Below are 13,508 nucleotides of genomic sequence, written 5' to 3' on the forward strand. Positions count from 1 at the left end.
GATAAATGCAAAGGGTGGTTGTTCGAAAGAAATGCAAAGGGAAGCCAGAAAAAAATAATTTGGTCAGTTTCTGAGCCCTAAAACAAAAACCGATTGCGAGAGAAGGCCGTGCTGATTACTGGTTGTTAATAGCCGCCGTCAGCCTTCTCAGCGGCTATTATTTAGGCGCTCTCCTTTTTTACAATTGAAAGAATTTGAATTGTATTGGGGCGCTGACTTTTTTAAGATCTGGGCACACATTTTCTTGATTTTTGAAGTTAAATTGAAGTAGTGATTTTGGTCACGCCGAAATAGGAAGTGGAGCGAAAAAGCGAGTGATTTTGTGACGTGGATTTTCTCACTCGAATTTTAAAATGACTAAGAAAACGGTGTTTGAACAAAAATTCGATTTCGTGGTTGTGATTTTTTTGCAAATGCGAAGTTCGTAGCAATTATTCTAAACGTGCCGGTCTTTTTTATGCAAGTTTTTTGCATGACCATTTTTGCGCTTTTCTTGTAGAACTGTCTTTGACTTCTCAAGTGACTTTTTTCTCGCTTTCATTTTTGAGTGATCTCTATTCTCACTGTGAACTAAAATTTGTTGCTAATATAAAATCGATTGCAGCATGGCAAAAAAAGGCCTCATAGATTTAAATTGCCTCGCCTGTCGTTCGAGAACAGTTCTTCCGACATTATTCGGTTTATGTTCGCTCAATGGTGTTGCCAATCCAATTGTTGTCCAATCAAGGTCTAGCTTTTTTGTTTAGTCAATGAAAATTCTTTGAATTGTTTCAGGAATTGTCCTGCTATGTTTTTTTAAATTCGCTTTACCTTTTGATCACGTTTTTTCACGATTTTCACGCTTGATTTCTTACTTACTTTATTCTGTGTTTCAATTGAATTTTTTTCAGTTCTTTTACGTATTCAATTATATAATGTAGAAACTCAAAAGAGCAAAATCAAAAGAAACGAGAAAATCGTATAAAGCCCGGTCATTAAGTCATATTGCATCAGGTTACCAAAATTCTTTAAAGAGATCTGGCTTTAGTATTATGCTTAAAAGCTTTCAGTTTAGAAGCTGAATTTAGTGTAATGTTAGAATCTAACCGAATATTCAGAATTTACCCACCAATTATGAAAACCTTGACACCTGGAAAAATTCAGTCAATTTCTATCTTTTAGTTTTTCTGTTTCAATTCCAATGTGCTTCAAGCGGGTCAGTGACGGCTATTTTTTGGCAATTTGGCATCTATGTTAGTCCAGGACTCTAATCGGGGAGGGTGCGGGTTGGAACCCCTACCTAGTCAGAAGATTTCTGCATAATAACAGTTTCTGTAGCCTGTGACCCCTTCTAAATTGATACCTTTGACAGTCCTTCGGATGCAATCCGTTCGACGTTACTCTTTTTGTGTTCAATTTGATGAGGTCTGAGTAAAAATACAGTTTATATGAGGTCTTTTGGATTTGCATTTCCGCCACAACAATTAGAATTTGAACCCTCCTCAATCTCGAAACTTGATCTGATTTTACGCTACAACTGGCAATTTCTGGCGAAAAATGTCTTGACATAAGCCGAAAGCCTCCTGGCCATGTAAAATTTTAAAATCGACCTATAAAGAAATTTATGTAACTCCTGACTAAGTCCTGACTAGGTTGTTTCAAAGTCGTGACTAGGTTGTTCTACCACCTGCAACTTAAATTCTTTAGAATTCACTTTCCAAAAGTTATTTCATTTTTTGTGATTTGAGTAATTTAAGTGGGTTTTCTGAGAGTTCTTGAAAGCTAATAATGTAAAGGAAAGGCAGTTTTCTGATTTTTGCGTTGAAAGTTCAGAAATTCGTTGGCTTTTTTAAAAAGTTTAAACACTTTGTATTTACTCTGTATTTACTCTACGGATATGAGCTAAACGATTTCTTTGAGTTTCAACAATGAGTCAATTCAGAAGAGCTGCTTCTGTTGAATCATGTTTTAATGTGTTAAGGTAAGCGTTAAGTAAGTCTCTTAAGTTTATGCGAGTTGGTATCTAACAGTTTAGATATAGATTCTCGAATGGTATGAAAACTTATATAGCAGCTCAAAATAATTTGCTATAAGCTTAAATACATAGACACAAAATCAGAGTTAAATTTAGATAATAATAACAGAAATGTTTTGAAGAGCTTCAGTACGTGCAGCTGTATAGAAAATAAAAAGCTTTAATATTGTGCTTTGAATTTTCACATGAATAGAAACTAATGAGATGTTTTTGACAAAACTAGCGCGAGGTAACTTGTTGAACGTCGGTAGATTTTCGGGGTTTGGCCTTATTACAAATTTGCGAGACGGATTTTCTATCCAATCTAGAACCAAGGCCACTCTTCCCGATTTGCAGTATGATTACAATGCCCTGGAACCCTATATTTGTACTGAGATTATGCAATTGCATCATGGCAAACACCATCTAAATTATGTCAATACTTACAATGCTGTGGAGCAACAATTAGCAGATGCTATCGGAGAGGGAGATACCAGTAAGGCTATCAGGTTAGTTTTATTGAACTTCATCGAAAACTTGCTAATTTATTGCGGAACGAGGGAAATTGGAAATATGAGTCGTGAAGCTGGCCTCTGTGTGTTCTTAACTTATGAGTCAAATATCTATACCTAAAGTATAACTAGGTTGAGGTGCTCTTTCAAATTAACTTATAATCAGAACATCTTGAACGCACACGGAAGTGAGGGACGAGCACCGTCTAAAAAGCAAGCCAAAGTCTGATCATAGTCAAAATTGGACCAAGCTTAGTGTCAGCATTGCAGAGCTCAAACCACTATACAAATGAAACACTAACTTATTAGAGGGCCAATGTTGTTTGTCATGAAGGAGAGTGAGAGACAAAAAGAACAATGAAATCAAACAAAAACAAGCATTACAAATCACCAAAACTCAGTCTATTAAAGAAACGAAAAAATGAAAATATCAGATAAAAACTTAACTAAACCAAATGACTTGTGCTTCACCAGAACAGATATGGGACCTGTTTTTTATTGAGAATAAGTAATTAGTAGACAGAAAACAAAAAGCGATAAGTTAGAAAATACGTTTACACTTTTTGAAAACGGTTAAATTGAAAGTCATGAAAGCAATTAGCAAACAACTGAATTCATTCAATGGCTTTATTTATACTTTCATACAAAACCTTCGAGACCTATCATTATCCAGAATGTCATACGACTAAAAAAGGAACGAATACGGGCTTAAAATCAAAGGTATTTCAATGTTGCGAGGAAACGGCGTCGAAGCCTATAAAATAAAATTCTATTCACTAAAAATATTGCAAAAAAAAATCAATTGTACTTTCTCATTATTGCGCTCTCTCATCTCTTGTCATTATTGCGCCATTAATATGATGATCGGACAAGACAACAAAAGAGAACCTCGAGAACTGATCAATATCAAAATAAATTTAAAAAATTTCGAAAATAATGCCAAAAAGCCATTATTTAAATATTAAAACAGCAATGAAGACTAAACTTTAATTTACTTGAAACAGAATGCTGTGTTTCTTTTTTTTGCAGAATTCTTTTTGAGACTACGCTTAAAGATGGCATAAATAAGATTGGAAGTGGCAAATCTCAAAAAACCATCATTTTGAACTAAAAATTGGTAAATAGATTAAATGTTTTTGCTTAGGAAGCTAATTGGACATGTCACCATCGGTACTAAGTCAAAAGACTACAATTTAAAATCGCATACAGGCAAAACTGAAAATTTCACCAAAATTTTTACACAAATGGCGTTGAAGCCAAAAAACCGTATTCTTTTCGCTAAAAATTGTTATTTTTTATTAGTCTCCATTTGGACGTAAATTTGACCTGTTGCTTCTCCATTGAAACAAGAATTGTTCCAATTCTTAAAAAAATAGCTAATTTGACCGAAAAGTTGTTATATCAAAAATAAATGATGAATTTTGAAATTTTATCGAGTTATTTTACCAAAAAACCATTGTATCAACTGAAGGCATAAGATAGTTTTTTTGTAGCTCTGTGGATAACGAATTAGATATATGAATAATCAGACTCAGTCATAAGACTATAAAATGAACCTCTACTGCTTGGAAAACTCAAAGAATTCGTTAAAAATTGAGAAAAGAGTTAGTCGGAGCCATATAAACCATGAGTTTTTAAATGAAAATAGACTGCCCTGTAATTGGATGAAAAAATTGCAAAAAATGGTTTTAAAAGGACACCTAAAATACAATCGGAATCCTCTTTCAATGCAAAAATCAACGATGAGACCAAAACTTTCTTAGGAAATGGGGGTATAATTAGCCCCTATCTGAGTAAAGGAAGAGTGTCAGCAGTTATCTCTGCACCATCGGTGGTCAAACTGGACAATGTGGGACAAATAGGCATTTTTGAAGATATTTTGTTATGAAATAAAGGAAAAATTGCTGAATTTTTAAAAATTTAGCTGAAAATTTTGCCAAAACAGTTGGTTCAAACAATTCACCAACTCTTAACTTGTGAATTTCTTTGGTTCTTTAATCTGATTCTGCATTCAATCAAAGCCCGCTCTAGAAAGCTGTTAATTGTTTAGTCTACCTTTTAGAAAATAGTGGAATATGATCATAGTCAAAATTGGACCAAGCTTAGTGTCAGCATTGCAGAGCTCAAACCACTATACAAATGAAACACTAACTTATTAGAGGGCCAATGTTGTTTGTCATGAAGGAGAGTGAGAGACAAAAAGAACAATGAAATCAAACAAAAACAAGCATTACAAATCACCAAAACTCAGTCTATTAAAGAAACGAAAAAATGAAAATATCAGATAAAAACTTAACTAAACCAAATGACTTGTGCTTCACCAGAACAGATATGGGACCTGTTTTTTATTGAGAATAAGTAATTAGTAGACAGAAAACAAAAAGCGATAAGTTAGAAAATACGTTTACACTTTTTGAAAACGGTTAAATTGAAAGTCATGAAAGCAATTAGCAAACAACTGAATTCATTCAATGGCTTTATTTATACCTTCATACAAAACCTTCGAGACCTATCATTATCCAGAATGTCATACGACTAAAAAAGGAACGAATACGGGCTTAAAATCAAAGGTATTTCAATGTTGCGAGGAAACGGCGTCGAAGCCTATAAAATAAAATTCTATTCACTAAAAATATTGCAAAAAAAAATCAATTGTACTTTCTCATTATTGCGCTCTCTCATCTCTTGTCATTATTGCGCCATTAATATGATGATTGGACAAGACAACAAAAGAGAACCTCGAGAACTGATCAATATCAAAATAAATTTAAAAAATTTCGAAAATAATGCCAAAAAGCCATTATTTAAATATTAAAACAGCAATGAAGACTAAACTTTAATTTACTTGAAACAGAATGCTGTGTTTCTTTTTTTGCAGAATTCTTTTTGAGACTACGCTTAAAGATGGCATAAATAAGATTGGAAGTGGCAAATCTCAAAAAACCATCATTTTGAACTAAAAATTGGTAAATAGATTAAATGTTTTTGCTTAGGAAGCTAATTGGACATGTCACCATCGGTACTAAGTCAAAAGACTACAATTTAAAATCGCATACAGGCAAAACTGAAAATTTCACCAAAATTTTTACACAAATGGCGTTGAAGCCAAAAAACCGTATTCTTTTCGCTGAAAATTGTTATTTTTTTTAGTCTCCATTTGGACGTAAATTTGACCTGTTGCTTCTCCATTGAAACAAGAATTGTTCCAGTTCTTAAAAAAATAGCTAATTTGACCGAAAAGTTGTTATATCAAAAATAAATGATGAATTTTGAAATTTTATCGAGTTATTTTACCAAAAAACCATTGTATCAACTGAAGGCATAAGATAGTTTTTTTGTAGCTCTGTGGATAACGAATTAGATATATGAATAATCAGACTCAGTCATAAGACTATAAAATGAACCTCTACTGCTTGGAAAACTCAAAGAATTCGTTAAAAATTGAGAAAAGAGTTAGTCGGAGCCATATAAACCATGAGTTTTTAAATGAAAATAGACTGCCCTGTAATTGGATGAAAAAATTGCAAAAAATGGTTTTAAAAGGACACCTAAAATACAATCGGAATCCTCTTTCAATGCAAAAATCAACGATGAGACCAAAACTTTCTTAGGAAATGGGGGTATAATTAGCCCCTATCTGAGTAAAGGAAGAGTGTCAGCAGTTATCTCTGCACCATCGGTGGTCAAACTGGACAATGTGGGACAAATAGGCATTTTTGAAGATATTTTGTTATGAAATAAAGGAAAAATTGCTGAATTTTTAAAAATTTAGCTGAAAATTTTGCCAAAACAGTTGGTTCAAACAATTCACCAACTCTTAACTTGTGAATTTCTTTGGTTCTTTAATCTGATTCTGCATTCAATCAAAGCCCGCTCTAGAAAGCTGTTAATTGTTTAGTCTACCTTTTAGAAAATAGTGGAATATGACCTTTTAGAAACCTGTGGAATATCTTCAGTTGATTACCATCCAGTAATGGTGAGTTATACCTGCTTGAAGATTTTTTATGGACTTAAGATATAAATCATGTGTGCAAAAGGAGATATTACCTATATTCTGCAAGAAATTGGTGGAGCATTAAATGACAGGTTGACTGAAGAAAAAAAACACCGTGGTCGATTGGGTACCAAAATAGTGTGGATGAACCTTAAAAAACTTTGGGTTGACGATAATAGTGGGCTCGACCATCTAATTAAAGTTGGGAAATTAACCCCCCCCCCCCCCCATTCAACTTTAGACTTTTCATATGGTCATTATCTGTATTTGCCCTATTTGTGTTTCAGTTTGCAACGTAGTTTCACACTCAATGGAGGCGCACATTTGAACCATTCTATATTCTGGCAGAATTTGTCCCCCAATGGAGGAGGAGAACCTTCTGGAACCCTAGCGGATATGATCAAGTCTGCCTTCGGATCATTTGACGTGTTCGTTGAAGAAATGTGTTCGAAAACGATCGCTATTCATGTGAGTTATACGCTAAGGCCAGTGTTGTTTGCTCGTTGTAGCTATACGAAGTGGTAGCTATTATTAATTTACTCCGGCTTTTTAAATTAAGTTCGGATTTTTCGACATAATAGTATTTCGAAAATGCCGCCAGGTCAATTAAATTTGACAGTTGCGAATAGTAATTTAATTCTCATACCGATTCTTTGGGTTCATATATTTATGCTAGCAACTCATGAGAATGTAGCTATATGGGTTGTAGCGCATATGAACGTTCTAGTTGGTAGGCAAGAAGATGGGGGTTTATCCATGGGGGGGGGGGCAGATTACGTCAGTGATTATTTGCTCCCAAACGAAGTTTGTAGCAATTGTATGAGTTATGTCGGTCTCCTTTTATGCAAATTTTTGCTTGACCGACTTTTCGTGACCCATTTAAATTTTTGTCCTCAAAAAAGGATAAGAGGTAGCGCCGAACGGGCATTAAGTTCTCTTAGAACCTTTCAGCTCACTAGTCTCCAAGTATGTGACTCACAGAAACTGTTTTGGATACTTATACGGGTGGTTCCAAAAGGTTGAACCCCGCCACCTCCCTCCACCCCCCACCCACATCAGCCGCCCTCCCACTTCACCCCCCCCCCCACCAATCCCCACGCCTGCACATCGTTCAAGAGCACTTGATTTCCAATGTCAGATATATAATACCGTGGCAATGGGAGTGTGTAAATAGTAATGAATGAATAGAAATAACTGAAGTGAAAAAAAGAACTCCTGGACAAAACGTAGATCAAGAAAACTCAAAGTCTCTCCATGACAGGCCTCGATACCTAATTTTGTTGGAATAGTGAAACTTCTCAGTGAAAGGTCCTTATTTTATAGTGTTGTCTTAACATTCTGCAAATTCTCGCTCTTTTTGAAAGCGTTTGATATTATGAAGTCATTCCATGAGCTCACTGCACTTGCGAAAAAACAATTTCTTGAGCAGTTAGTTTGAACTTTACGTTTAAAATGAATTTTTTCCGAGCGTTTGTTTTGGTGATATTTGATTATTGCAGCATTCAGATTATGAAAAGCAGGAACTGTTTTGAGTATATTTCGAATGAATACAATGTTTATTTTTTGTATTCAGGACATACTCGATTGGCAGAATCTGGTATTGCTGTTTTATTTTATTAGCCTCACACATGCTCTTATAGCACAATTTAAATGTGTTTCGAGAGATATTGTCACTGAATGCCTGATAGTAGTTAATTTTAAGGCACTGTAATGGACATCTAGGCACCAAGGCCTTCATTAGCTTCAATCTGGTGCCTACTGTGAATGGTGTTTTTTGCATTAAGGCCCTTATTCCACATGCTATTTGCCGTTGGAGATTTTTCAATTCTTCTGAGAAGATCAATTTTGTATCATGAAGACTCTCAAGTATTCAACAGATTCCTTTTGATTTATTACTTCGCCCTTAACTCTTATTGTCGATGGTTTTGTAAATCTATTTTTTGATCGGTTGCACAATTTTTTGGAGCTCAAATTTAAGTTATTTTGGTCAAAGTTCTGAACTTTGATAGATTTCTGCTGTTGATAGATTTCTCTCCTGAAAAAAAACTAAGGTATCACCAGCATATTGAACCCGGTTACCCCGATCGTTAATATGACAGGCATGATGGTTTCTGTAAATGTTGAAGAGCAGAGGGCCAAGTACTGTTCACTGAGGAATATTTTTGTGCGGCTCAATCGGGTCGGATGCATTATTATTGACTAGAACTTTTTGAATGCTTTTCTTTGTAAAAGCAGTCAGCGTTTGTATCGATTTTTTGTCAAATCCAGTAAATCCTAATTTTTTTAACAACAATAAATCTAATTGAGTCAAATGCCTTTTAGAGGCCAAGAAGTGCAGTTGCCACATACTCATTGTTGTCAATACGAGAACGTACGGTTACTGTAAAGTAAAAAGTTAATCTTGTGTATAATATTGTGACCGAAAACCAAAATCGTTTATAAGACAGCAGTTTGTTGCTGTCCAAAAAAGAGCTTAATAATTTAATAGTTTTTCTCTTTTCTCGAATCCATTTGAAAGTCCACAAGTTACAGAAATTGAACCATGCTTCTCTGAATTTTCTTTCTCGTCTTTTTTGAGAAAGTACATTGATCAATACAGTTGTTCAAGAGCCTTGTAAGATGCGGAACAATGTATTCGGCATCATCTTTCAGCGCACCGGCAGGAGTTACAAAGAGGCCTAGAGGTCTGTTGGTGTTGAGTGATCTGACAATGTTATGCACCTCATGTCCACTAACAAACCGAAATGAAAAGGCTGCTTTTTTCCGGCTCCAGATGTTTTGATCCATTTTTTTTCTATACTGAAAAAGTAATCGGCAAGTCGCAAAAATTTGTAATTTAGCAGAATCCCGATGTCTTGAGAGTTTGAGAGGTATTCTCCGAAGGAGTTCTCAAAGAAATAAATTTGTCCTATTGCTCTTCTTTTTGTTTCTTGCGTCATTCATGATTTTCCATTTTTGATCAGTAGTTGAGTTTTTGAATAGCTGGGATATGACACTGTCCTTTAACGAAGAGATATTTGGTTTGTCATTTCTTATAAAATACGTTTTTGGTGGCGCACACTTAAAAATTACATCATATTTTTCTTGTTTAGTTCCAGGTACATTTCATTGGGCTGGTTGGACTGATGGAAATTTGACCAATTGGCTTGCAAGAAATGATACTGAAAATTTCACAAGCTGTAATGTGATCTTTTGTTCTTTGTTTTTTCATGGGACATTTTTTCCTTTAAACTCTCTGAGAACAAAGAGTTGGCAAATGATAAGTTTTGTGCTGGGTTTGAAATTTCGTCAAAAAATTCCCTCTTTAACTGCATTACCAGTAATTATGTAATCAATCAAGCTGTCTGCGATTGGCTGACGTTGGCAACGATGTATTTACAGGCTGTAGTTTATATGGAGTCCATTTTTTATCAAAAAATTCTCTCTTTTGTATTTTTATCATAGATGTTAAGGTCCGCCCTGAGAATTAGGTTATTTTCATTAGCTGTGTTGTCAATGCTGATTGCCAGGTTCTCAAGGAAACAACTGCTAAAGTTTTTGTGATAGTTAAAGTGATTCCAACAAAGAAAAGGTTGCATTGAGTCAATTTTGCATACTACCTAAATGCTTTCAGACCTATCTGACTCTATGAGCAGGTCGCTTCTTGTCCTCGGGTTTAAAATTTTTGATTCTAATAGCATAAAGTCACCACCTTTCTTATGTGGATGTTCGTTGTTAGTTTTCGATCAGCTCGAAAGGAGAGAAAATGTCAAACTCCCATAGCGTTGTTTCGTCTATATTTGTTCGCCACGTTTCGCTATGTCCATAGTTTTTGTTTTTTGTGAAAAATCACTTATAAATGGTTTTTTTGGCTGCGTTTTTTTTGCAATACTTGAGGTTGAGGTGACAATTGATAGTTGAGGTGAATTTTATGTTCCTTGTACAAGCGTAGAGAATTTTTTTTATATGGTCCTACGCATTTAGAGGTGGACCAAGATGTACAGCATCTGAGGTGTTTTAAAATGATTTTGAATACTCATGAATGAGTTGTTTTTGAAAAAATAAAACCTTTTTCTAAAAACTTAGATTTTGTAATGGACCTATCTTGGAAGAGAAGCGATTTTAAATCTTAGATAAACTGCAGGCCAGAGTTGATGACTATGACGCGGGAATTTCAAAGACCAGAGCAATCAACAGAACTGTTATAAGTTCATGTCTTGAAATCATTTGACTGTTCGATTATGAATGTCTATCAACTAAATGCCAATTACGTTGCTGGTTGTCCATATGGTTTGTAATAGTCAAAGTGCCCTTTTTGGCTGTTGATTTGAAATCGCTTTGCCATAGTACCAATCATTGTACGGCTGGTAATGCATGTGTTGTCGCTGCTTGTTACAATGAATAGCATTTTTTTTCGGGACTTTAAGGATATAATGCCAGAAGAATAAGGCAGAAGTATTGATAGCAGCTGGTTTTTCAGAAATGGCACTCCCTTTGACTGATTTTTGAGACATTACGTCTGCAATGGTTTTTGAGCATTAAGTGTTGATAGACGTCAGAATTGAGCTGTTCAGGTCATTCTATTTCTTTGAAGTTTACCGACTGTTTTCTAAATGAGCAATCGTCTATTTTTTAAGACAATCGTCGGTTTTTTTGACAATCATTTGTTTTTTATTGTCAAGGCCATAAAAGCCCCGTACAGCCAAAACCGTCCTCTAACCGTTGCCCTACCCCCGCTGTTGCTACCGCCCCCCCCCCCCGGTGCACCTCCCGCGCTGCGCTCAGCTCACGCCTCTTCAATTATGCTAAAGCTAGCCTCATTAAACCGTGGCTAGCTATTGACGAAGCCAACCGCTCGCCGGTCGCTTGAGAGCAATTCGCCCGACGTTAGTCGGTTATGTTCAGTATCTTTTGTCAAGTGTTCCTAGCTCTCATCTATCTAATCACGAGCCTTCGTTTTAATCTAACAGGGTTCTGGTTGGGGCTGGCTTGGCTTCAATAAAGACAAAAACAGGCTGGAACTGGCTACCTGTGCTAATCAAGACCCTCTACTGGCTACTACTGGATTGCACCCGTTGTTGGGCATCGATATATGGGAACATGCCTTTTACGTACAGTACAAGGCCCGACCGGAATACTTGAACGCTATTTTTAATGTTATAAACTGGAAAGATGTCGAGAGAAGATTGTCTGAAGCCATGCAATGAAGGAACATCTAAATATATGAAATTTATGAGAATGGACAAAGTTTGATGAAAAGCCTCTTACCTTATAAGGATTTTTTGTGAGAGAAAAATCATGTTTAAATATCTGTTCATCAAAAATCGTTTCTACGAGCTCACTATTTGCATTTCATTAAAAATGAATTTGCGAAAATTGTTTTGACAGTATTCGAATGACTGTTACCTATGCTGAAATTTTATTGCAACCATCTGACTTCATTTTTCTGTGACTCGAATTCTACCGGTCAGCCGTTGAAGTTGTGTGCGTGATGTTATGTGATGCTTTCCTGTGTCGGAGTTCAGGTCACCTGGGTAACAAGATTTTCCAGTGTTGCACGCGAAAAAATGACATCAGTGCTCACTTATGTTTTTCGAATGCATAATTTTAATACATAGATTGAATGAGGGTCTAATAGAGTAGTGCATCTAAGCCGAGGCCCAACTATCAGTGCTCTAATACTCTTAATGACGAAGGTAAATTTGCAGATTTCAATTTTCGTGGAAAAATTCCTATTTTAGTCAGCATATTTGTGACTGCTTCTTTTAGTTTTCAATAGACACAGAGAGATAGCAAGGCAATTATTGATCTCAGCGTAAATTTATACGTTTCAATGAATTCGAATTGTATTGGGGCGCTGCTTTTGATCTGTTCACTCAAATTGGAGTGCCAAATTGGAGTGATCAAAGTTAAATTGGAGTGATTTTTGATAACACACGAAGTTAGTAAAGTGGGTGAAGAAGTGAGTTAATCAAAGTTATTTTTTTATCTGATAGCAAAAGTCAGTGGGCAACCACTGGTTTTTGAATTTTATGCTATCGTTTTCCAAAAGTTATTTGGGAATATTTTGATTTACTCGTAATTATCGTTCTTTTTGTTGCCTTATCAATGAGTTCCATTAGCGGCAGGTCCCATCGGCGTAAAAAGACGACGTATGTACTGTTTCCAGATCACAGCTTTTAGTTTTTTGACTATAATACTATTTATTCGCATAAATTGTTTAAATTATTTAGTTTTGCCCGTATTTGTTGTTCCTTTTGTTGTCTTAGTCGCTTAGTCTCATAAATGACGTGCCATCGACTTTCCAATGAGAATAAAGAAACATAATATTCGGCTGATAGTTGATTATAGCTGCGATGCTGTAAGCGGTGCTCTTGTTTTTTACAATTCAAAGAATTTGAATTGTATTGGGGCGCTGTCTTTTTTTAAAAATCTCTTCGCACATTTTCATGATTTTTGAAGTCAACGTGGAGTAGTGATCTTGGTCACGCAGAAACAGGAAAGGGAGCGAAAAAGCGAGTGGTTTTGCGGCGTGAAATTTTCTCACTCTAATCTTAAAGAGGATTGAGAAAATGTTGTTTGAACAAAAATTCGCTTTCTAGCTATTGGTGTTTTGTTCACATGCGGCAATTTCACGTCTATTTGTACTATTTTTTTTATTTTTTGGATAGGATTTTTTTCTAAATGATATTCCCAGTTCATTCAAAGTTCATTCTGGGCCTAATTTTTTGTTTCGACCATTTTTTTTCTCGCTAGTTGTTTTTTGTTCACATGCGTCATTTTGGCTTTGACTTTTTTGACCTTGGCTAGTTTTTGGTTTGAGCCAATTTTACTTTTCTCGCTAGTGGTTGTTTATTCTCGCTAGTGACATTTTGACATTGATTTTTTTATCTGAATTTTTGGAAATGGTTTTCCCAATCCATTCATTCATAGTACGTTCTAGGTCTAGTTTTTTTATTTAGTCAATGAAAATTCTTTGAATTGTACGTCTGGGACTTGTCCTGCTATGTTTTTTTTGTTTATTTCGTCG

At 35.4% G+C, this 13,508-nt stretch overlaps 1 protein-coding gene across 1 annotated transcript; it reads left to right on the plus strand.

Annotated features, from left to right (window-relative positions):
- Positions 1–2,140: 2,140 nt before the first annotated feature.
- Positions 2,141–11,957, plus strand: LOC142351236 (superoxide dismutase [Mn], mitochondrial-like). Its single transcript, XM_075403376.1, has 3 exons — positions 2,141–2,502; positions 6,787–6,967; positions 11,449–11,957. The coding sequence occupies exons 1-3, from the start codon at positions 2,219–2,221 to the stop codon at positions 11,683–11,685; spliced, it is 702 nt and encodes a 233-aa protein (XP_075259491.1). The 5' UTR covers positions 2,141–2,218; the 3' UTR covers positions 11,686–11,957.
- Positions 11,958–13,508: the final 1,551 nt, after the last annotated feature.

Source organism: Convolutriloba macropyga, chromosome 12, assembly GCF_964194025.1.
Source record: "Convolutriloba macropyga chromosome 12, txConMacr16.3, whole genome shotgun sequence".
Classification (NCBI taxonomy): Eukaryota; Metazoa; Xenacoelomorpha; order Acoela; family Convolutidae; genus Convolutriloba; species Convolutriloba macropyga.